Below are 26,127 nucleotides of genomic sequence, written 5' to 3'. Positions count from 1 at the left end.
AGGTGTCCAGGGAATTCCTGGATGTGGCACTCAGGGCTCTGGGCTGGGGATGGGGCACAGCTGGGACTCCCTGAGCTGGGAGGGCTTTTCGAACTTGATTAATTCCGTGATTGTATGTGTAATCCAGCTGTGGGTGTGTGTCCATGCATGCCTTGCACACTTGCCAGGATGCTCAGGGTACACAGCTGAACCCCGCTTTTGGGGACAGCCCCAAATCACCCTGCGGCTCCGACAGCCCCTGGCCCGGAGCAGCTGCAGAGCCGGGCTGGGGGCACACAGCCCCACGGCAGTTTAACCCCTCCTGGCCGAGGAGCGGCTCTGGCTGCCTGTAAAGAATGGAAATAAGCGCAGGGAAAGGGCAGTGGGGTGTGCTGGAACAGCCCCAGCAGCGGGCCTGCCCAGCACTGATGGAACACCCAGCCTCTCTCTGCACGGTGTCACTGTCGGCTTGTGGCACGCGGAGAAATGAATCCCATTTTTGGGCAACATCAGGATTCCCAGAAAGCTGTAGAGACAGGACACACACATTCCAAATCTGTCTTTGTTAGTTTCCACTGTAGGTAACTTTATTGATCACTACTGAAAAGGAGTTAGTAGAGATTAAGTGCCAAGAGGCAGCTGTTCCTTCAGGTGCCTTTGCCCTGTCACAGACCCAAAACGCTCTTCAGCCTCCAGCCTCGAGGGCCTGGGTGCAGCTTGTTTTCAACAAGGACAGGTTTTGTTCATACTGTGCGTGGGTTCAGCCCTTCTCCCTAATGTCAGCTTCTCAGGAGAAGTCAGCACAGAAGCTGCAATGCAGCTCAGTTCCATCCAGGGTAAGATCTCAATGCCTGAACCCTTCTAGGACTGGAGTGTTAAAGCACACATAACAGCAGAGCAGATCAGGTTAAATTACAAATTGTTTTTGATACAAAAACATAAAATATCCCCTATTAGCATCAAGAAGGCATCCAAGTTTTAATACTCTCATAATAAAATTGTACCAGCATTTTTACTGAAAGCAATATAGATCTTGTATATATTTAGATTTGGTTCTGTTCTCAACAAGCAGTTGTGTGGCTGCTGCCAAACCCCCACTGCAGTTCAATGAACCTCAGTACAAATCACATGCATCACAAATACATAAATAGATCTAAATGACCCAGTATCAAAAATACATCCTATGCAAGAACTCAGGTATAGTAAAAATCCCAGAACAGTTTGGGTTGGAAGGGACCTTAAAGAGTTCTGACCCCACCTGCCACAGGCAGGCACGCCTTCCACTAGAATCAACCTGTCCGTGAAAATTCAGACTTAATACATCTGTTCTCCCAGAAAGCAAAGGTGGCTACTAAAATGTGGAAAAAGCAGTAGACAGGAGCAGAAAAAGACTGCAGAATTCTTGTCTGACTTATTGCTACATGTAGAATCCATCAATTCCATCAATCTGTTTTTTCCTAATCCTTGAAAGGTCAAATTGTATATGGAATTCTGAACACAGAGTAAAGAAAAAAAAAAGCACTTTTTATAAAAATAGCATCCATTTAAGTTAGATAAATCCTTATAAATACACAAAAGAAAACAGTTACTCTATAAAATATTGAGAGCATATGTTCCTGAAGCACCAGCATGACATCCCCAGGTTGAGGAGCTCAGTGAGGTGTTTATCCACACAGCCACAGCGTTCCCCCTGCACTGCCAGAGCTGTCCTGGCACACGTAGGCAGCTACAGCAGGTCTGGCGTCTGACCCTCCCATGGAATGGAGACAGGTTTGGGCCAGCCCAGCTCCAGTGTTCAGCTCTTGCAGGGGAAAGCACATGCAGAGATCACATAGAACCCCAGCAACTTCAGTAGCACACTAATGTGAAGGCAAGAGACAAGATCCTATGACTTGGAGTTATGCTACACCTACCAAGTGCTACAACTGTGTGAGGAGTAGCAACACCTGCACTCTTCTGCACCTGTATTAAGTGTAAACTTTCAGAACTTCATGAACTACAACTCTTCTGTAGTAGAGGAACCAGAGAGGAGCAGAGGGGCTTTAGAAAAGCAGTTTGAAAAGCTATTAAAACATAACAGGTTTAGAAACTTTAACATTTTTAGTGTTTGTAGCATTACAACTTTGGTGTTCAGATCTATCAAATCAGCATATGCATGTAATCAGCCTCATCAAAACAGGTGTTCTATAATGAAAAATACCAATTCCATTTTCAGTGGTAGAGCTGCAGGATCTGACATTCCACTGTGAATCACAGGAATCAGAGCACTGTCCAAGTCATTCAGGTAGCTCTGTGGAAGGAGGTGCCCACCAGATCCTGCTAAGTATTCAACCTAGGAGGGAAACACATTAATTAACACTTTTTCTATTAACAAGACTATGCAAAAAGTGCTGTATCACAGTAGAAGAATATTTCAGCTACCACAAAGTGAGAAATTAATGACTAAGACAGCTTCTTCCCCAAATGTCAATCTCAGCCTGAATCTTGGGTAGGGCAAAACTCTTGAAACATTCCTGGAGAGATCAAAGCTATTTACAAGGGAAGATGCTTCAATGGGAAAGGAGTGTATGCAATAAAAGTTGAAAGCTTACCGTGTCTGAGTCAATGGAAACTCTGAGTCCTATCTTATTCATCCCATTATTTTTCAAGGTTTTAAGGTGAGGGCAAAGAGCAGTGCTGCAGGCAATGGCAATCTCTTTTGCAAACAGCTGGGGAACAGCACTGGAGAGTTCACGATCCTTTACAAAATAATAAACCTGAGACCAGAGAAAGGGAAAGGCAGTCAGCAGCCTGGTACATCCCAAAGTTAGGAAAAAGAGTAGTTCAGGATCACATAACACCGAGCAGGGCAAGCTTTGATGCTTGTTTGTTGGCAAAGCACCCAAGTATTTCATCCACACAATCAAAATACATCAGGAACCATAGGAATGCCTGCATTAAGCATTTGCAAAGCTGTCACTGCTAACAAATTTTACATTTTTTCAGAGGAGAAAAATGACAGGTGTGTAAACTCACCAAGAAGCTGCAGAGAATTTTCTGCCTCGCAAGATGGCTACACATAAATCAGCTAATTTTAGTAGCATCACTTAGTACCATCACATAACCACTTAAATATTCAAAAAGCAATAAAAAAGGCTCAAGAACTATGTAATTCACTAACTTCAGTGCACTTCATAACTTTTCCTTCTCTTTTGAAGTCTCTGTATTGTGGTGCTTTTTCACTGTGAGTTCCTTCCATTGATTTTCCATCAACTGGGCTTATAATTCTATGGAAAACAATAGTATGATTAGTAATTTAAACAACATTCATAGTTTAGGTATAGTAACTTCTATGAAATAATATTTACCCATCCTTTAAGGCTATTTAAACAGCTTTACAACAAAATACAATACAGGACATGGACTATGAAAATACAGATGGTACAAAAAGAAGTATCCTAAACACGGAACTAACAGCTTTAATAGAAACTTAATCTTGCAGGTTTAAGACACTATAAACCATCTTTGGTATCACACACTTTCTGTCAAAACAATACTTTAGACTAATTTCAAGAAACTAAAGGCAGATATTTGAAGATTGGAAGCAAGAATTCTCTCAGATATCTGGGTTTGGTAGTACGTGTACCCTTTGTTTGTTTTCTCTTCATTGTCTACCCAGCAAATATCTACATATTCTTTCACGTCCCCTCCATCCGTTTCTCCACAGGTTATTTTGAAGTCCTTCTTGTCTCTTAATGCCTGACGAAGGCTTTCCATTGTTTCTCGTGTTATTTGTACCATTAGCCCATCTAGAAGAAAACCAGTTAAATTCCACATTATCCACAGGAAAAGCAATACAATTTTTAGAGAATCTTGGCTTATATTCTACTAAGACCAACCATCTCCTACAGCTAATTAATAAATATACAAAAGTACTCCATCCCTCACCTACATCACTAAATGTTACATGAAAGAGGAAGAAAACCTTTTTTTTGTCAACAGAACTCAAAGTAAAAGATAATTTTTAAGTTAATTTTGGATTTATTTTATTTTCATATATGTGCCAATATATGTATTTCAGCAATAAGGCAATGAAAGTAGTTCCGTAAAGGAAAGACCTCAACTGATTAAACAGAGTTTAAATTTGCAAGTTTTAAAACTAGTAAGTGAACTATTGTGTGTTTTTATGCAGCATTTGTCTGCAATAGGTTCAATACAAAATTAAAAAACCTGAAAAGAAATGTTTAGCTTACTGACGCATAAAGACCTTACACATGACTGCTGCTATTTTTTTCTTAAGTCTCTTAAGAAGAGAACAGAACAAAATCCTTACCTTCAACTATACTGGATTTAGCTAAAAATCCTGAAGATGTTTTTAAGGCTCCATTAAACACCACAAAACTTGCACCTGTAACTAGAAAAAGTAGGAAGGAAGTGAGCACCACTTCGTGCCACTCAAGACAGTCATAACTGACAATAAACTTGCACTCCTCTTAAAACACAAATTAATCTAACACCAGAACTGCATTTTCTGTGCAGCCTGACACTGAACTTCCAATTCTGCTCGAGAAATGTGATTTTTCTCCTCCAGACCTCTTACCTTTCCTGGGCTGTCCCGTGGCACTGATGGCCTGTGTGTGATAGTGGCCCTGCTTGTTCTGCACACACACCAAGTGAGAGTCTGCTTCAGTATTGAAACTGGCTCCAATGCTAATTACATGTTCATTAGAGGAACTGATCACCTTCATCACCTGTCAAGACAAAATTTGTTATTGCACTGATAAATCTCACTAAGAGGGACTTTTTGGTTCTTATTTGTTTGGGTTTTTTTAATTACTAAGCAAAACATCATCATCAGAAAATCTGTAAGAGAGAATGTTTGACCACACACGTTAAAAGATTTTGAAGAAACTGCTGTTCTTTCAGTACTTACCAGCTTCCTTAAATCTCAACTCCTCATTATCCACCTTCCAGCATATCACAGAAGGAAGTGTGTGCTCAGGTAATTGCATGCCCTTCCCATTACACATTTAGGTCAGTGTAAAGTTCAGAGAGGGTTTTTTCAAAGAGCTGATGGTAGAGGTGTGACTGGTATTACACAAAAAATGGAGACTAAATCATCTTGGATTAGGAAAGCTAAGATGGGTGTGCTCACCTCATTATACTTCCTTAGAGGTATTTTAATACAGCTTCTACCCATTTCCACGTGAACAAACAGGTTGTCTATGGTATGCAGAGTATACTGGTAATTTCTAAGGTCCTATAACAGAAAAAGGTATTGTTAGCAGACAATTAACTATTGTTTTCTTAACTTTTCTTTACCTTCATCACTTAGAGAGGTACTCTATACATCTCTAGGACTTCTAAAATATAGTAATATTAAGAGTGACTGAAGGATCCCTTTCTGCCCACTGCGTGTATGTGACAGGCACCTCAGTAAATACTTTAACAAATTCATAGCACTGACAAATTAGTTCTAATCAATGAGTCATTTACTCCATGGCTACTTCATACACTAGAATGTATTAGAATCCCAGTGTTCTAGGGGAAGAAAAACTTCAACACCCTCCCTCTCTGAGAGAAAAGTGAAGCGTGGAAGCCACCATCTAGATGAGTCTCCTTCCAGGCTCACAGCCCCTACAGCTCTACCTTGTTGATTTACAGATTGAATACTGCACCGTTTCTTATCTCTTTCTGTGACAGAAGTAATCACCCATTGCCTCACCCTCTTCTGCAAAATTCTGTTTATTTCCAGAACAACAACATTAGGTATGAAATGGTCTCATTTGCTTTTACTACTTCAGCTGGAAAAAAATATGAAGAGGCTCTTTTCACCAGCTGAGCCAGGCAATGAGAGCCTTCCTCCATCAGCACAGCTGCAGCAAGGAGGGTATTTACAAAAGCATCTCGATGCACTAAGGTTTCCATGGGACTGGCATCCAGCACTAAGGATGTAAATCACAGGCGCCCTTTGCCTCAGGCACCGGTGTGGGGAGAGGCTCTGCATGGTCTCTAGCTGAGCATCTGCATCACAGGTGCCAAGGCACCCCCAAGAGAACATTTTGCAGTCATGCAGTGACTGAAACTGCTGCAAGGAGCACACATTGCCCCTGCCTGCTTCGGGCTGACACAACCATGAAAGGGGCAATCCAAGTAACTCTCGTGCACCACAAGAGACTCCACAGAAACCCCACTCAGCAGCAGCACAGCAGGAAGGCTGCCCAGAGCCTGAGGGTGCAGTTACACATTGGCACATCAGCAGAGAGGCTGGCTCATGGATTAGTGTGAGACTCCTACAAAAAGAAAAGGGCTGCTCTTATATGGGGCACCTCCAGCTGATTCCTTACACAGTGATCTGCACACCTGTGCTGGCAAAAAGGAAAAAGGGGGCAAAGGCTGCAGTTTCGTCTCAGCTATGATGGTCTCCAGACCCAGGAGAGGATGTAGTGATTGCCTAAATGAGACCTGCTCTGCTTTTCCATGGCCTTGTCCTGAATGCTAGGATGGAAAGTGCTCAAAGTTCAATGTAAATATCAGAAGAGGAAACTGCTAGGATGGAAAGTGCTGGAAGTTCAATGTAAGTTTCAGAAGAGGAAGGTTACTGGTCAGGAACAGAGGATTACTGCAATCTGAAATCAAATTATTTGGGTAACAGAGAAAGCTTCCACAAGGAGCAGCATGAATTCCAGACCTGACTTACGATTTGGCCAAAAAGTCCTTCACAAAAGACAGTCAAGCTGAATAACTATGGCAAGGTTAAGTCTGTCTGGCAAAGAAACTACTACTGCAGTTAGTTCACAGTATCTGCCTGTCAAGTGTTTCTTCACATTTAAAACTGTCAGGTTTAATCCAGAATCCCTGCACCACAATGATGCTCGCAAGAGGAAAATGCACCTGAACAATGATGACTACCAGCATCAATGCAAATGCCAACATCTCCCTCACTCACTAAAGGCCATTCTTCACTACCAGAACTAATGCATAATAATACAAGGTGAAACAAACAGCTTTTTTAACTTCCTCACCAGGTCTAAGTCAAATACGAAGAACAAAACATTAGCTCTGCTTTCAAGATTCAGAATTTGTTTGGAGGATACTTTATGTAATTTTGACTACAACAGGAAGGGAACATAATAAAGCATCTACTCACAACAAGTAGATTCATAATCGTGCGTCCAATTTCTCCAAAGAGTGGCTTCCGGTGCCTGACACTTACCACAGGAGTTGGATAGGCTAGGAAATAAAAAGGTCATATTTACCTATCAACAAGGCTAAAACTTGCTATTCCAAGTAGTTTTACAGTTTTTTTCAGCTATAACCTGTCTCTAAATCTCAGTATCTGACCAGCTGAAGGAAGCAGAGCCTGTCTCTAATTCTCAGCCACTGTGTTGTTCCCCCCACCACCCATGGTTATATCTGACAAAATTGGTTAAAAAAACAAAACACAGCAAGTGGTAACCAAGCAGCTGCCACCCTTGTCACCACGCAGACAGCTGGAGACAGAGGTGCAGTGTGGGCTCCAGAAATCCACAAACAGGTGATGGGTACATGTTTACAGACTTGCTGCTTCTACAGTGGTGGGCTACAGCCTTTTTATATGCCTAGGTTTTCCAGTGTACTAATAAGTTATCCTTATAAAAAATCAATACCTTTATTCAGTTTATGAAGCAGTAATATTTTGCCAATATAATTAACTCAAATAATTTAATTAAAATAACCATTTTATTAGAGTGGTAACCCAGGCTGGTGAACACCCCTTCAAACATTTCTCCTACAACAAAAAAAAAAATCTTTATATTTTACTGTCAGTTTTGGTTTCTTAGCTTTCTCATCTGCTAAGAATCAAAGAAGTCTAGCGGGACAATGAACATTCCCAGGTGGCTCCACATGTTGGGCTTATACAAGTGTAATATAAAACACTGCAAAGATGATTTTAACATAGCTTGCTTGTCCAAAAACTACTTGTATTTTCCAAAGGGAATTCCACATTTATACAGCTACTGAAACCATTAAAACTTACCCGCATATTCTGCTCCCAACCTCAACATCAAACGGATTGGAAACACTTTTGCCCAGGGTATTTCCAGCTTATGGATAAGAATGCCACAAAGAAAAGGGTTATCTGGTAGAATTTGATCATCAAGTTTCTGAAAAGTTGGTGAAACAAACAGGAATCCTCCATGCTCTTTGTTGCTGAGAAAGTTTTCTGTAAAAGTAATGTTTTCCATATTTTTTATGAACCTTCCTGTGGAAAGAGGAATGGAGAGTGAGTGTTTACAGATCTGGGTCACTCCCACTTTAGTGGCAAAAGAACTGCTCTAAGCAGTGACCTCTGACAGACTTGCAAGCATTTATCTCACATCTTCCTGAAAACTGTCAGGTATCTAAACCCACAGAATAAAAGCCCTGTACTTCATCATCAATGAACCTGACTATGAAACTAAATTTCTCCAAACAAATGCCAAAATTCCTAAACACATCAATTGATGAGCTCTGATCAAGACCTAAAATATTTGCAAGTACTGTACTTCTACAAATGAAGTCCTAAAAATCATAGGCAGAAGGGTTCATACCCAGAATCTCCACCACAATATGACTAAACAACAAAAAACCCTGCAAACAGGATGCTTACGGAAGTATATGAAACAAACATAAATTCTTTTGTTTCTGTTATTTACAACTCTAACACTGCAAGCTCTTTCAACAGAATCATTAGATAAATAATTCTAGAAAAATGACCTATCAGCTTTAGGTTTTAAAGATCAGCAAGAACGTACTACACAAGAAAAAGTTAGACATTAAAATTACACACCTTTCATTCCATCTTTATAGATGTCAAGAAATAATTTGAATATTTCACTAGGGAAAACATCTTCATCTGGCAAACGCTGCAACAGAATGACAATTTCTGCCTGACCCAAACCATGCAGTCCATTTGTTGAGAAGCACCAGCACTTATCTGAGGAATCTTTAAAACAATAAGATACCACAGTAATGCTCTTTCACATACAGAAAAGAAAAAAAAAAAGGCTTGATTCAATGGAAAAGAAAACGTGCAACACTTACATGTTATTAGCTTCACATTGACAAGCAAGTTTGCATTTAGAATAAAAGTCAATGGATGAGGACTTCCTTCCCCAAGCAGCAAGGTGACCTTTTGGTGAAATGGATGTTCCTCCACCAGGAGATCTAAATGTATTAACACGTGATACAGTTCAACATACCAGCCAATGACCCAAACCAAGAATCAGTTCACTGTGTGACACAGTCATCCAATCCTCCTGCTCTGGTAGTTATTCCCAAGACTGGAATAGCTACAGATCAACCAGGGAACAGCTTACCCTAAGATTCAAGGAACATGTAGAACTGAAGCACCAGCTTCTAACAAAGGTGCAAACCAGGGATGGCCTTCCTTTGGAAATCCCTGACTGAATGTGTGCTGACTCTTTATCCATAGCCTGATCCTGTCAGACACCTCTGATGAGCACTGCCACCACCATAATGCAATTAAGTGTTGAAGCATTCTTCTCATAACGTACTGATCTTGTTAAAAATGCAGTCATTACCCAACATTCCAGTATGCAACAAACAAATTACATGAGAATTATATTAAAATATAAGTTGCATGCACATGAGTCTGTATTTACAAGCCTGGGACAGTGGAAGGTGTCCCTGCCCATGGCAGGGGGTGGCCCTGGATGAGCTTTAAGGTCTCTTCCGACCCAAATGATTCCAGGATTCTATGAGTAAACATTAACAATTTTCTCAAAATGTTAGCAGGCTTTACCTTTCCCTTTTTCATCCAGTGCCAGCAGAAGCGGTGGCAGCTGATCACCATCAGGAAGAAGGCTGATCTCCCGTCGCACCCGGTTTTCTACCCCACACAGAGCTCTGTAACTTGAAGCAGTGACAGGCACATCCCGTGTGCTCTGACCCACTGCACTGGCACTGCTCTTCACAGCTGCTGCAGGGGAACACTCCTCAGTCCCTAGAGTGACAGATTGGTAACTAGGTGCCACCTCACTCTGGCCTGGACTGGCCTGCTGTGCACCATCTGAAGGGACAGAAGGATGCAATTCTTCCATTCTTGTAATCTTACCTACTTCTTCCTTCAGTTTTTGATTTACATCAGTTGCCAACTCATCTTCCTCTGGGTTTGCAGCCTGTGAAAAAGAAATAACAAAAAAAAAAAATCTTTACTGTCTCACAACCAAGTAAACTTTCATTATTAGCATTCTAAAAGCAAAAAGAGAAAAGTCTATCACAAAAGTTGAGAATACATTTCCTCCTAATAAGAAGAAAGCCAGCAAATCTCTCCTAGATACTCTTCTTTGTTTTGTTTAGGTGTTACACGGGTGAAGATACATAGTTAATTTATTTGCTTGGTAACACAAAATAGATCAGCAGTTGAGTACTGCAAACATATTTCTACACCATTTCTGCTATTTTACTGATAGCTGAATGTAGCTTTGCTCAGTCTGATTAATTTCCAGATTGGAGTCAAACCCATACTGCTCCCCCAGCAAGACAGGTATGACAAGCCAAGAACACAGACACGCTGGGATGTCAGCTGTCATAAAAATATAAAATGAAAAAACCAACACCCTCCAAGACCCCTCCAAAAAAAACATAGATGCACATTTATCTTTCTTTAGACTTGCATCCTATATCCAGAGGGAAGATTCTGTCTATACAACAAGAAAAAAACAGACAACTTTATGATTGCCCTGTAGCAGCTCTCCTGGTGTCCCATCAGCTTCCAGCAAATCCTCCATTTAACAAATATGCTGCCACAAAATAAAAAAACCACAAATCACCAACCCCAAAGGGAAGGCTCCACAAAAACACAGACAAAAACATGGCTAAACTGGCTAACAATAGACTTCTTCCCTGAATCTGCTTCCTGGTGTTTCATACCATTTGGTGGTTTTGCCCTTGACAGCACCCTGTGGCAGCACTTTCAGGATTTTGTGCTGTCTTTGCTTCAGAGCTGCACTGTGCTGGTTTTGTCTGAGCTTCTGAGGCTGCACAGGAGAACTATCTACTAATTGTCCTCCACTTACTTTGTTGTCCATGCTGCTCGTAGCTTTAGACACTGCTCATCTTCTGCAAGTGCAAATACCCTACTCTTTCCCCAACATAAGAGAAAAAAATCAAATATTTTGATTCAAATCAAATCAAGAGCTGATTACTCAAACTCTTTTGATTTGATTACTACAATTCATCATGAGTAAAACCTGATTTAAATGCTGTACACCTGATAAGTGTTCAGATCATCTATATGCAAATAAAAATGATCTGGTTTTTTAGCTTTAACAATATATTTTAAAAACTCTTGAATGCTGTGAGAAGCATGAAATTTAGATTATTACTTTAGACAGTGCTTCAGTGCTATGTTTTATCTTAAAAAGGCTTCACCTGAGGAGCCTCACTAAGCCTTTCTACAGCAAACCTATACCCCTTCTTTGGACTTTTCTTTTAAAGGGCCATTCATTCAACAGTATGCATGTGACTCATGATAAAAAAAACAATCCCCCTCTCAGTTCAATATCAGTTCACACTAGAAGCAATACACAGATTTTGTTGCACCCTATAATGTAGTATTGCAGGGCATTAAGCAACTTGGTTAGTCTAATCCATCAGGGGAACTATAGCAGGCCACTGGAATAAAAACAACTACAAACTTGTACTGTAAGTGTGTTGCCAATGACAGGCTTAAGAACTGCCTGAAGTCACCTTCACAAAAGTGGTTCATCAAACATTGTGTACAAAAAAAAATGCTTTGGCAAATTTTCAGCCCCTCCAGTTTTGAAGTTCACAGACACCTCAAACCAAAAAAGGTTTTCCTTTGAAAACTTTGCTTGGTGTTACTCAAATTGAAAATCACTACAATGTTTTTTGACCCAAGGACTTCACAGCCCCTGCCAAAAATACTGTCCCAGATTCCAAAGGCTGCGAATCAGAAGTCATGGTGTGTAAGGGGCGCCACACAAGGCAAGCAAAGGTGTCCCAACAGGTAACTGAGGCAGGTAAACCATCCGATTCCTACCGCGAGCGTCTCTGGCAGGTCCGTGGTCACTGGGCTGGAGTCCTGCGACCTCTTTGCTCCTGAGGACAGCTTTGCTGTGTCTGCCACTTCCCCGTTTGGCAAAATACCATCTGCAAACCAAACCCTCTTCTGCTCTCTGGGGCAGAGCCCTGCGACAGGTTAAAACAACAACTCTGCATTAATGAAATGCTCCTGTAGCTGCAAGGGACAAAAATGAAGCCCCTTCTCCAAACCACATGTACAGACAATCTGTTTACTGGAACCAAGCACAGACAGAGGTTGACATTAGCCAGTCTCCAATCAGGCAAATACACATAACAAAATCTCTCACTTGCAGAAGAAGCTGCCCTGCTACAGTTAAGTCTATCAATTCATATTACAGAAGGCTACTTCCTCTATCATCCCTCTGTAGTGATATAAGACTGAAATAAATGTATATCACAACTAAAAAATGAAATACACTCTAAAGAAGTTGATTTATCATGTTGTTTGAAAATGTGTTTACTTTGAAAAAGGTCAGATCTTTAACAAAAGTGGAACAAAGACATTAGTTCTCCACTAATCATTTGTATTTACACAGAGAATGAACCTTTGCTCCTCCCTTGTAACTTTTCCCTGAACAGTTACTTTTTGTTTTTACTCTCAAGATTGGCAGTCCAACACAAGCCAGAGATCTCTGAAGACATGTAAAAATTATAAAATGAACAGCTACACAAGAAGATTTAGAATATAAACAGAGAGGGCAATGAAAAAAGTAACACCCACATTTCGTAAGTGGAGATTAAGGACCAGCTTGGGCCTGGCACCAAACCTGGGAAGTGAAAGTTTTTACATTCAGAGTGTTGCTGTTTCACACAAAAAATACCAATGATAAATCCCAGGCATGATAAGCAACTCTTCCCAAAGAGACTCTCAAAGCATTAGATGTGTGTTCTATTTAGCATCTGTACCTTCAAGACCAGGTTGTTTAAGTGCTGAGACAGGCAACAGTGCAGATGGTGAAGGAGAGCTGGCACCACCAGGCACCTGGGCCTCCTCTACAGGTGGAACAGCAGACGAATGTTCAGAGCAATCACTGGAATTGGGGACAGGACCAGTTGGACTCATCATCCTTTCAAATGCCTGCGCTAAAATAATGTGGTTAGTTTTTAAGATCACACAATTGATTAAATTTCATTTGCAGAGCAGATCTGTAGGTGGGTGGGGGTTTTTAGGCAGAGGCAGTGCACGGTTTGTGAGTGTTGTATGGAGGAAAAATTTGTATTTATTTTCTACCTGCATAATTGCCTCGTTTCTCATGGGATAGAGACCTCCCCCTGTCCTCCTGGCAGCACTGCAGTGACTACATCACTGTGACCCCTGACCCTTGGGGCAAATATGTGTCACATCTGTCAGGCTGAACTCCTATGCCTATTAAACATCTGACATATTTTCAACTTGTTATTTACATACTCATCAACAGGACCTCAACTGTTTCTCCTGATGTTTTCATAAGCATCCATGGCTAGCTTCCCGTTAAGAAAAGGTTATTTGATGAGTCATTTACTGCAGCCCTGGTAAGTGACTTGTAAAAACACCAGGACAGGAAGCAACACAAAGTGGGCAAAAAATGTGAGAACAAGCAGGGATGTGGCCTTTAAACACGCAGAGGGCTACTGTGGAGGGACGGTAACTTCTGCTAGGTTCCTGTCACAGATGACTCAACAGGATAAATTGTATTTTTCTATAACTTCCTATTTAGTCCTATGGAGTTAAAAACTAATTTTCTTTTTTTTAATAAAAAAAAATAACCAACTTGAGACTCAAAGGAAGAACTGGAATCCAGCTAAGAGGTACAATTATTCTCTTTATCCCTCCATCTCAGCAAGAGGAAAACCTACACCAATTAAAGTAATCAAGCTCCCCAGAAAGAACAAAGGTTTAAGAGATATTTCAACAGTTACTGCAATTACTCAAAAAAACCTTTTTACCTTTATTAATATCATCATAACAGCCAGTGCAGACTCTCGCTTCCTTCTCCATGTATTGCAGTTTGCATTTTCGTTTGCAACAGCTACCACAAAAAACCTGAATCAGAAAAGGATTGCATTAAATAATACAGACATACTGCACAGCAAATTGGAAACTCTTCCAAAAAACACACTTGCTTCATTCTAAACCATCTGCAGCCTTGCACTCAAGCCTGTATCTCAATCCCTGACAAAGAAATCCTCAGAAAAAAAATAAACAAAGAACAAAACCCACAATATACACCCATCAGAAAGCAGCAACACGGAGGACCCAACTGAAATATTAAAATTTTTCTCTGGAGAGATGAAAAGAATTTCAGGTTGCACCACCTATTCACTCCTACTTTTGTGCATCCCGTAAGCCTTTCACTTTAAGCAGCAGTGCTAGGGCCAAGGGCTGAGCGGCAGAGCTGGGACCTGCTGTGGTGCTTCAGGACCACCTGTGCAGCGCTATGTGCTCACCACGGCTCCCAGGAAGCTGCTAGCAGTCTGCCAGACCCGGGGCTGCCTCCCCACCCTGGGACAGCAGGCTGCCCACAGCCCTCTCTGCAGGCTGCTGGCTGCCTCTCCTGCTCCCTCAGCAAGAACAAGCAGTGCTGCCTGCATGGGACAAGCTCCCTTCACTCAAGTATTTCCAAAGAACGCTGCTTTGGAAGAACAGAATATGCTCTTCTATTCCGACGGGGTATATATCCTGTCTATTTTTAAGCAGAAACAAGGGGGAAAGTGTGTCTCATTAGCCTGGACAACATCTACACAGTCCCATTCAAAGAATTATGTCTTTAGAATAGCTGGTGTTTTGCAAGAGTTGCCATAAATATCTGGAGCTTTTGTCACTTTCCCCTCTTGTTCTCTCAAAGATGATCTACAAGTTTTTAACGAGTCACACCATTTTTAGCTATATGCAGACTCTGAAGCCTTTACTAAAAGGTCTTCTGAAACCCTTAAAGGTCTTCTCTACTCCTAATTGCTCCCAATCAAAATGGATCAAGGGGGGTGGGAATCCAAAACAGTAGCATCATAGGAAAAAGGAAAGCTATTACAATGGACTCCTCTAAGCTGGAAAAGTCTCTCTAAAATCACTGAACAGTGATTGATCGGTGTAATATGAGCTAAAAAAAGAAACTATTCCAGCTGCTTCTGGATTAGTGCCACAGGTAATCTACCTCAACAGGAAACACGCATGCTCAGTACATACTTTAAGAATGTAATTGATGAGGATTAATTGCTAATTACTTATAATCCACTTCAGGGCCTCAAATGCCAGGCAGCACAATCCCCTGCAAGGAGTTTTCTCCCCATACCCTTGGTGACACTGGGACCTGCAGGGGATTGCAGGAGGATTAATCCCAATGCACCTAAAAGGTGAAGGCAAGCTAAGGGACAGGAGAAAGGAGGTGAATAGCAGGTTGTTGAGCAAAGAAACGGGTCCTGGTTGAACCAGAAAGAAGAAAGGTACCACAGCAAGAGATGAACAGCTGGACAATGGAACTGCAAAGCTGACTGGCTTTGTGAGGGCTGCAGGTGGGAGAGAAAACAGGCACCATAACTTCACACCTCCCTCCAGTACAGATGCCAGAGTCCACAAATACTGCCATTTTATTGATAAAAAAGAGGTAGGATCATGGGAATCCATACAATTGTCTTCAGTCCACAGAGGATAACTGTGAATTCCTACCAGTTTTCCTTTATTTCCCAAGTGGCTGAAAACACAACAACCAACAGCTTCACAAGGAATGTCTGATTTGGGATTCTTTTAAGACAAAAAAAATGTTGCTATTAAAAAGACAAGAAGTCTTATGAGGCAGAAAGTTAAGCTGCACATTCAGAAAAGCTAATTGCCCAGCACTCCCACACCTGTAAGGTTTAGACAACCCATGCTGCCCTCACTCACTCTCCTAATGAAGAGACATTGTGATGCTCCCACTGATTACACTGCTGTTCTGCCAAGAGCCCCTCACAGTGTGACAGTGTGTGTGACACACTCACAGCTGTCACCAGGGTGACAGTGCAGGGTCTCCCATCCCCATCTCTAGACAAGGTGTGAGAACTTCAAGGTGTGAGAATGTAGTCAATCAGTCTTATGACTAAAACAGAACCCACTCTGGACTGCATTTTAAACCATGACAAAATCTCACCAGGATATTCTAGCAATAAGTTCAAAGGCTTCCAGGCCAGAACAAGGAGTTCTTCATTTCCTGGACATGCCAGCTCACACCTACATTTTAGTTCACACTGGCTGCTGCTGAGTAAATCAGCATCATGCTTTGAATACACATTGCTACAAGAGAGGTGGAAAGAAAAACTACCATGCCTTTCCAGGTGGTGCTTAACACTGGGGATGCAAAAATTTAGTACTGACACTAGTCTTTGCTCTGTCTCCACATCCTTAAAGCTTACAGAGCAACACTGAATGGTGAGGTCATTATTGCTAGCATTTCCATTCATGCACTAGTACAAGCCACAGTAGATCACAAGGGAATTCTGAACTGAGTATCAGCTTTGGCATCTCTTACTCTCTGTAGAAGACCTCAGGCTGAAAAAAAGTTCTGCAGTTACTCAGTTGGTGAATCACATACTTATCCCCTGAAAATGAGTTCTTTACAAAATGATACTTCTAAACACACTGGAAGACAGATTTAGACCATAAATTCTTTTGCATTGGTACCTCTGCTACAGCTCCTGAAAGAATGAAATCCCTTCAGGTTCATGGGCAGTGCTTTACAGTTATAGTCACTAGTAAAACCACTGGATTCTCATCATCACCACCTCAATTTTTTAAAACATAAAAAGTTAAGTTAAAAGCTCAATAACAGGCTGATTCAGTATGATTATGATGAAGCAGTCCATCATCTCATCTCCCCTCCTCTGTGCAAAACACATCAGCCTAGCCAGTAATGGCAGATAAGAACATACTTCGTACTTCCTTTTAAACACAATTTTCACAAAAAAAGGTCGTATGTTTCTTAATTAACATCAGCCTTTTCCAAAAGTCTTTAGGTTCCTATGGAGGGAAAATAAAAGCTGGTCTTTGTTAAATAATGTACTTTGAGCCTAGAAAACTTCTGTCTGTATTCTTTCCCTTCTCCATCTCGGTCATGCCTAAATCAGAATCTCCATTTCCTGTCAGCAGCACAGGGCCCCTCTCCAGTAACTCACCTTCCCACAGGCTCGGCAGTGGTGCCGTCTCTTTGTGAAGGTGAACTTGGCCTGGCATTTCATGCAGTTGGGTGCCTCTGAGTCCGGGACCCACAAGGGCTGTTTACACGGCAGAGCTGGAGGTGTTTTACGTGATTCAGTGCTTTCAGATGTTTGATTTCCTCCTTCAGAGCTGCTTTCCCCAAGGTCAGGTTTATTACCAACATTTACACTGGTGTCTGAGGCATCAAGGGGAGCTTCCTGGGTATCAGAACCAGATTCCTGGTTTTCTCTTTCAAGTTCATTTATTCTGTTCAGTTGTTTCTGAGCAGCAGCTCCTTGGGAAAGGTGAGGCAACTGCTTTGGTCTTGCACCTTTAATACAAACATCAGAAGCCAGAGCTCCACTGCCACTCTCAGTCACGCCCTGACTGTGAGACGTGCTGATTTCTGCTGCAGCTTCACTGTCGGGAATACATGCTTTAAGGTTACTATTAGTGCTCGTTATCTCCTCCAGTTTTGTTTGCCTAAGTTCTTCATTGACCTCTGTGAAATCCAGGTTGCTCAGATCTGTTAAATTCCCTCCACCTGCATCAGCTTCCATCAAGTTACCATCATTGTCTGAAGACTCCAACACACTGGACTCCAGACTTTGTCCATACAAGAAATCATCAAGTTCAGCGTCGCTTATTAGAATATCACTTTTAATAACATTCTCCTCAAGAATAAAGTCAGCCATAACAGAGCTCATGCTCTCATCATAAAAAGTGTCCACACCGACATCATATGGCTCAGCTCCAAGGTCAAGAAAAGCAGAAGCAAAAGCTTTGATTTGCTGAGAATCACCATCATCAATGACATTCTCAGTACTGTACTTCTCTCCATCCCTACTTTTTTCTGCAATACTTTCATTGATTTCAGCTAAATCTTCTTGGCCATGCCAGCCAGTATTTTCATAGGACTCCCTGCCAGGGAGAGGAGTTTTAGACTCTCCAGCATTAACAGTTACAGTATCACTAATAACCTCTGCCACTGCATTTTGAGGTAGAGGATTAACCTTTTCTTCTGTTTCAACTAATGAACCACACATGGTCACAGGAAGGGAAAGACAAGACAGAGATGTCTGGACATCCTCAGGTGACATAAGCGAACTGGAAACACAGCTTAGTATCTCACTGCTGTTAAGTTCTTCACTACCTACATTCTCTTCTGTGCCTTTCTTTTCCAATTCTATTTCAGCTCCTATTTGACACGAGGAAGCTGGTAAGACACCATTTCCAGGTAATGTTGCATTGCTGCTGTACAATGGATGCCTCTTTGGCAGATCTGAAGGCCTGGAATCAGCAATAGTCCCACTGTTTGGGTCTACCTTTCCTATGGCATTTCCTCCATGCACTTCTTTGCTTGCTGCAGAGCATGCACTGTCGTCTTGCGGTTCAAAAGGCAGTTTTTCACAGGCTTTCTCATCTTTGGGACTGTGTTCTTTCAAGCTCTGGGATGTTACAGTGACACATTCAGTATCCAGGGCTGCAGTTTGCTCAGGGTGGTTGAGTACTTCATCGCTCTTGACAGGTTCTGTCCTATGTTGATCATCACACAGACCCAGGACTGTTCCTGCTGCATAACTCTCCGATTTTAAAGCGAAATTATTGATTTTCTGTGTTGGAAGATGCCCTGAATCTTGTAACATCACGTCCCCATCACTCTGCTTTGTGCTGGCAGCACCACTGCAGCCAGGTGGTGTCACACACAGAGGAACAGGGACACAAGACACGCCACAGCCAGCGGGCCCTTGGCTGCACTGGAAGTCATCCGGCTGCAGCTGCTGAGTCCCTTCATGAGCAGCCACTGGGTGGATTAAATTCGCTGTGTCACTGACAAGATCACACACAGGTATGCTGCACCTGCCCGGGTTCAAAGCCTGAGTTTCATTTACGGGACCACTGTTCACAGTGGACAAAAGGTCAGGTCCAGCAACACCCTTCTCTTTGGGTGGTGAGTAACTGAGCACATCACTTGTGCCTGCAGGGGCATGGAGAGAGCTCGCCTCTGGGGCAGGACATCTGGCAGCATCCTCTGGCAGCTCTGGTGTGGGGTGTGCATGCTCTAAGCAATCCAGGACTGAAGAGAGCTTTGAGTCATATGGATTTTGAGGTGTTGTGAAGCACTCACATTCATCTATTTTAAGCAAGAAGAGATCAAAAGCAAAGTTTATAAGACTCCTCTCCTTCCACTGTGTACTCCCTCTCAATCCCATCTATTCATCAATACAAGCTTTTACTTAGCAGATGCTACTTTCAAACTCCATGGTAACAGTCATTTGACCATGTACTTCCACGAAAAGGCAGTGCAGAAACCAACCTGTATTCTGCTCAAATTCATCAAGCAGTTTGTCCAAGTCACAGACTGCAGCTTTAAAGTAACTGTCCATTCTAGTCACAGTTCTAATGAACCTTTAGCCTTCTTAAACCTACAGAGAAAAACACAGCGTTTAATTCAAAGCATTTTTTGTTTACAAAGCCAAAGTGTTCATATTAGTCAGCAGCTCATATCAGGTATTTCTTTATTTTTATTAATACTTTGTTCTCTCACAATGTAAACAAACCCTAAACACAAAGAGGGCTGCAGCCTCCAAGTATTCTGGATATGCTCAGTGTATTCAGCACTATGAACAATACACCCCAAATTCACTTTGTATAGCAAAATTGAGGCTACTTATAAAGAAAAAAAGCATCTGAAAGCATCTGCTATGGCATTAAAATGTCAGCAAGTTTAAAACCTGAAGGAATATTAGGACCTTCTAGTCTGACCCCATAAACATTTTACACTGCACAGTTCACAGGCAAAAAATAAAACAGGCCATTATTATCTTTCAACACAATTGAACTCTGTACATAATAATAATAATTAAAAATACAACATGGCAATTCAGCTAATCATTTCTGTTCCACTCATAACACATAAATAACTACACTTCTAAGACCCCAAGAACATAAAACTCTTATTTTAGACTTACCAGCTCATCAGAAGGCTATTTATTAATCAATCACATTCCCCACACCCCATAAACACTCTGGTTTATTTGTTTAATGAACTTTTCCTCAATTTTATACCTTTTTGCTCACTCAGACTTGCTTTCCAACTGCACATCTTTTTCAATGTCTGAACACCCATAAAATGGTGTTCATAGTACCTATCAAAAATCAGTATTTACAGTTCATTTGAGCAAACTGAAGGACTGAGATCCATTTAGTCTAATGTTTGTAACCTACACCTGCAGAGAGCTGTCCAGTTTCCTTCTGCTTTTATCAATGCAGTCAGCCCCTGCACTGGCTGACTTCACACCCTGCCCCAATGCCACTGTGCTCTGACCACCAGTAATGCCCAGTTGTTCTTCTAAAACTTAGAGCCCAGACAAATACTTAAACCCTCTCACACCACTCACGCCACCCTGCAGCTACAGATCTAGATTCTATGCCTTACTTCCCCCGCTAAGCTCTAAGGTTTCCCCTCCGGAATAGCTCGGATGAGGAGCTTTAACCTAGGTTAATATGTAACTGTTCACCACATGTGATGCAATTATTAACCACTTTAATAGGCATGGGACAAGAATGCTTTAAGGCAATGTCCAGTGAAAGTGTAAGAAAGGTGAAACAAATATGCGTTTAACATTGTGTCCGTATGTAAGCCAAAAACGAACAACCTGAATGTATCACTGTTTTGATATCCATAGCCATCATTAGTCACACCCTAAAACAAGTCTCTGAGAGTTGTCTAGAGGGTTGGAAGAGCAGCAAGCAGAGACTGGGTGCCCCTTCTCCTCACCCTTCTGAATACAGCTCTTTCCTGTAACAATCACGACCTCCCAGCAAGGAGGATGTAACAACATGAACTGGAAGTTATTTCAATTAAGAACCTCACACGATTAACAGCTTTTGGTGATTCACTGAGACACATCAAAGTGCACATCCCATCTCTAAAGCACGTATCTGTGGACAGTCAATAGTCAGATAGACCACATAAACAAGAAATATTGAAGGGTTACAAGAAAACCGGGCATCAGAAGATGCGTAATGCTGATTTGTGTCCTCTGTAGGTATTTATTATACAGCCTCACCACATATCACAGACATCAATAACAATAGAAGTTTATGAAAAACAAAAACCTTCCCTATTTAAAACAAAAAATATAGAGGAGAAGCAAGTAATTATTTCATCTACCTTTGTCTTTTACTTAAAAAGGCCTAGAGAATATTCATCGTGTTGCACTCTTGAGAGACACACAACAAATTCTGATTTAAGCATAAGGGCATTATTAGACTACAACACTATCTATTATTAGATTATAGTGCTAATTAGAAGGGTGCATTGATGCTATACAGTGTTGGCCCACTAAACTCTGCAAAAAAGGGAAGAATTCAATGAAGAGAACTGCAGAACTAAAATCATATGCCAATATTTACATCTGTTTAATACAGATTAACTCAATTCTACAGAGAGCTCGGAAAACTATCATACCTCAGTCTACCAATGCAGCAGTGTTGTTTTGTTTAGGTAAATCTGTTTTTTAAATAAAATGGTTATTTGAATTGGTAAAGTATTTTGAATAACTAACCTAACCTTGAAAAAACTAGCATATATATTATTCCTAATTCCATTACTGTTTCCTTAAATTTTTCATAGGCTTTCATCTTTTCTATAATAAGCCTACAGGCAAAAAATTGAAACCCACAACAAAATCAAAACCCCCAAAACAGGGCAGACCAGCAGTTACCCCTTGTCCCTCTTGCACCTCTCTGTCCTGACTCCATGTGCCTGCATCACCAAAGAATTGTAAAAACCTTCTAGTTCCTCATCATGTTTCAAATCCTCCTTCAGCAAGAGGAACGAGTTTTATTTTCTGCTGCCTGGATTTGCCTGCAGCCTGTCCCAGTACTAACATTAATGGATTAGAAGCTACGAAAAAGCTCCGGTGACACATTTTCATTAAATGGCTGCTTGCTTCCCTGAGTGAAGGGTCTGGAGGAACCATGTGCTTCAGCAAACTGCATTTGTTCTGAGCCTATTTCTTTAAGACTTGTAACACAAGAATTAAACTATATTCTAACAACAGAAACCAGGAGCACCATCACTGGACACCTTTTTTAGGTAGGCACAACTGCTGTTTTCTGAACTTGTCTTTTAGAGCTCTGAATGAAGTCACTAGACACTCTCTAAACTGGTTCCCAGATTAGCAATTTTTAAAATAAACGTAATACTTATAAATTTATCTGAGGCACTACGTCCCTAACAGTGCAAGGAGCCATACAACTTAAGGATCTCCCCAGCCCCATTTTATAGATTTTTGTTTTTAAACTTTTAAACAATATTTAAATCACTGTCTGTTAAAGACTATATGCTTTCAGATAGATTAAATAATAGATAAAGAAAGATAGATTAAATATTTAGGTAGGAGGAGACTTCAAGATAAAATAGCAGTCCATCTCAGATTGGGAAAATAATAATCAAAGCACAAAAGATACTAAAAAAGTGCTCACTGGACCTGTCACTTCTCCAGATAAACCTTTGTTGTGTCTCTAAACAGGCCCATCTTAAATCTCCAACAAATGGTCTGACACACTCCCAACACAGCACCACACGGACCTAAGAAACAGAGTCCATAGTTCTACCACATTAAAAATGTTAACTATTAACTGTGGAATGCAAATTCTGAGATCTCGGTGACTGCACTGACTGAAAGTATGACAGGGCGTTTAAAAACACTTCATAGACTTCAACACTTCTTTTATACCCTTTATAAATTACTTATCTCTTCTAATGTAACAGGCACATATTCCAGAGTTCAAACCCAAAATTCCACTGGGCATTTCTCAACACACTCTTATTTAAAGGAGAAGATAACACAAGGCTGCTGGGATACTGAGTGGCCAACTTGCAGGATGGATTGTCGGGGTTTTTTTCCAGACACACTCTGTAAATGGAAGCAGCTAGCAGTTTTCAGTGGTGGTAACTTGGAAAACAGAACGGATAGGTTAATTGTTACCAAATAACCAATTCAAGGTCTGAAGACAAGCTACCTTTTGATGTCTAAGAACCCCTGAAAGCCACTCTCTGTAGTGTCCATACATATGGGCACCACCAGACCTGCAGTTTATTACAGCTAATCCCCACTGCAGAGGCCAGGCCTGCTTTTACACAAAATTACTAAAACAGCCCAGCCTGGGGTTTAGAGGCAAAGGAACACACAAGCAGGGGCACAGGGGTCTCCCCTCTAGAGAGATGACCACAGGAGCCACCTCAATTCTGATCACCACAACTGCAGTCTTTTTGCTGGCTGCACAGTTCCTTTGTTTCAGCTCCATCACCTTGATTTAAATATAAGTCATTATATTTAGACGGAGCAGAAAGCTGTACCAAGGATTGTAAGAGGATTGAAATGGCTTTTTCCACCTTACCAGCCCAGCAACTACCACCAGCAGAACAAAGCCTCCAATATAAACACGACCACTAAGCACTAAGTTCACAGTGAAATGCTCATTGAGTACAGCGTGCCCCTTCTCCCACACTAAGGGTGACGTCATGATGAGTCTTGACTTTTCTTTTCATATACCTTTTATATATTCTCAATACCCTTAACAGACATACTTGCAATTCTTTAAGCCTAATATCTTAACATAATCCTGGTATTCTACTAAGACAAAAGACCAAACATCGTAAAAGCTTCACAGTTAGAAGCCAGAAAACCTTGACTATATTTTGAGAAATCAAGACCCCCATAAAACACATCCTGTAAACTAAGATTAGACCCTTTTAAGAAAAAATATTTTAAAATAAAATTTTAAAAAATCACACAATTCATTTAAACTTCTCATTGAAACATCTTTGTTAAATATACCAATTTACAAAATCTATAAAATTGGATACACCATCTACCATATGTATGCATTTCAGCATATTCCACCTCAACAAATTGTTACACCTTAAAAATCCTTATTAAATAACAAAATAGAAATCCTTTTATCCCTCACCCATGTCTAACTCTTAATTTTAAGACCAAGGAAAAGGCATCAAGAGTACTGAAGGAATTATATTCCTTCTCAGCCCCCTCCCATGCCCCAGCACCGTACACCCACACATAGGGCTGAGGCCCTATAGACAAAAAGTTTAAGGGAACACCTGCCCACAGAGCTCATCAGCAATCAACCTGATGAAGAAGCTCAGTACAACTGAACAAACACTGCATGAAAAATTTAAATAAAAACAGAAATTACTCTTGCTGAGCAAAACAACTTATTGTCCAAATCAAAATCTGAGGTGGCTGCTGCCACAGCAAGTTTAAGAACTGAACCATAGGGTGAAGACAAAAGCTGCAGAAGGTTTCAGACATATCAGGACAAGCTTACAGGACACAACACAACAAGCTGTCTGTCTAAAGAATAGCATTCAGTTACTTAAATGGAGTCTTCTGAAGGACAGAACTCCACCAGCAGCGTAATGACATTACCACCCTCAGCTCTATCCCACATCACCTTCAGCTTCTGAAGACTTCCCTTCATCCATCCACCCACAAAATGCTACTCCTCTGAACTGAGAACAGCATTACTCACACCACTCAGAGATCCACAGAATCCCTGAATTATTAGGTTTGGAAGGTTCCTGTGGAGCTGCCGCCTGCCAGGCCGTGCCCAGCAGGGTCCCCTGCAGCAGTGCCCCAGGCCGTGCCCAGCTGGGGCTGCCATGGCTCCACACAGGGACACTCCAGGCCCTCCCTGGGCAGCTGTTCCAGGCCTCTGCCCCTCCATGGACACAAGTTCTTCCTCCTGCCGGGCTGCCGCTCGCTGCCCTTTATTTTATTATCGGCAGCGCCCAGCAGAGCCCGGCCCCGTCCTCTGGCAGCCCTCGGAGATGTTTGTGTGGATCCACGGGATCCCCTCTGGGCCTTCCCTTCTCCGGCCTGGCCGGGCCCGGCTCCCGCAGCCTCTGGCCGGCCCGGAGCTGCTGCAGAGCCCAAATCCTCTCTGTGGCCTCCCCTGGACCCTGTCCAGTAGATTCTTCTCTGGTAACAGCACACCGGAGCCAGAAAAGTGACCATTTCTGACTGCCAGCGGTGTCCGGCACACCGGCGGTACCAGCAGCCGGGCCGGCTGGGGAGGAAGCGGGCGGCGGCCCCGGACACACAGCCCACACACACCGCCTCCCGCAGCATTTGTCACCTCCTGACAGAAAATGGGTCTAGAGAATGGGACTGCAGCAGGCCTGGCAGATCACTGCTCAGCGGAAACCACTGTTCCCCCAACATCCCATTTCCTCTGATTTGCATTATTTAATGAGCCGAGGTTCGTATCAGACCACCTCGGCCACAGAGCACTGACAGCACCTGGCTCTGGCAGCCAGCTGGCCCCTCTGCCGTACTCCCCCCAGAAGGTGTTAATGACCAGCTCTCTGCCACTACTGCTCCTATTTAAACACAGACTCAAAATGTTTTACACTCTATTAATGCCTGTAAGTGTACAGTGTAAGATTGCCCATTACACTCTACATACCATAGATGTATTCTATATAAACTAAAAAATAATCTCATATATTTTACTTTGCATACCACATATATTCTCCGTATACCCTATGTAGTACTCTCTGTATATATACTATATATACTGTATACAAAATCAAACAGAACAGGAGTAAGCAATAATATCACTAACACCCCCAAACCTCCGGGGGCGAATAACCCACCCAGGTAACCTCAGTCAGAGGCCAGACTCCCACAGCCACGTCCCCCGACCTCACCCGGCCGGTTCGGGGCCGTCCCGGGGCCGTCTCCCCTCAGGGCCCGCCCCGGCCCCGCCAGCGGCTCCGGGCGGCGGCCTCGACCCTCCGCTGCGAGCAACAAGCCTGCGCGGCCACACCTGCGCGTGACGTCACGGAGACCGCACCCTACCCCACCCTGCGCGTGCGCTTCCCGCCACGGCAGGCC

At 42.1% G+C, this 26,127-nt stretch overlaps 1 protein-coding gene across 5 annotated transcripts; it reads right to left on the bottom strand.

The window, feature by feature from the left end:
- Positions 1 to 554: 554 nt before the first annotated feature.
- ZFYVE16 (zinc finger FYVE-type containing 16) lies at positions 555 to 26,069 on the bottom strand. Of its 5 annotated transcripts, none has more exons than XM_014258247.2 (19): positions 25,887 to 26,031; positions 19,515 to 19,623; positions 17,176 to 19,331; positions 13,978 to 14,074; positions 12,958 to 13,134; positions 12,008 to 12,156; positions 10,058 to 10,121; positions 9,746 to 9,946; positions 9,025 to 9,147; positions 8,771 to 8,926; positions 7,979 to 8,203; positions 7,109 to 7,191; positions 5,114 to 5,218; positions 4,559 to 4,709; positions 4,292 to 4,372; positions 3,605 to 3,767; positions 3,140 to 3,245; positions 2,571 to 2,735; positions 555 to 2,311 (listed from the first exon to the last, which is right to left on the bottom strand). In XM_014258247.2, the coding sequence occupies exons 2-19, from the start codon at positions 19,582 to 19,584 to the stop codon at positions 2,150 to 2,152; spliced, it is 4,434 nt and encodes a 1,477-aa protein (XP_014113722.2). In that variant the 5' UTR covers positions 19,585 to 19,623; positions 25,887 to 26,031; the 3' UTR covers positions 555 to 2,149. The 5 variants fall into 5 exon arrangements, with proteins under 5 accessions (XP_014113722.2, XP_087910479.1, XP_014113720.2 ...); XM_088054353.1 differs by having other exon boundaries at positions 9,746 to 9,922; XM_014258245.2 differs by having other exon boundaries at positions 9,746 to 10,121; positions 25,941 to 26,069.
- Between the last annotated feature and the right edge of the window lie 58 nt (positions 26,070 to 26,127).

The sequence above is a fragment of the Pseudopodoces humilis genome, chromosome 4, assembly GCF_049639895.1.
Source record: "Pseudopodoces humilis isolate 2021_Gansu_Grassland_sample_001 chromosome 4, ASM4963989v1, whole genome shotgun sequence".
In the NCBI taxonomy this organism is placed as follows: domain Eukaryota; kingdom Metazoa; phylum Chordata; class Aves; order Passeriformes; family Paridae; genus Pseudopodoces; species Pseudopodoces humilis.
The sequence above is the reverse complement of the archived record's forward strand: the minus strand, read 5'-3'. Positions and strand labels throughout refer to the sequence as shown.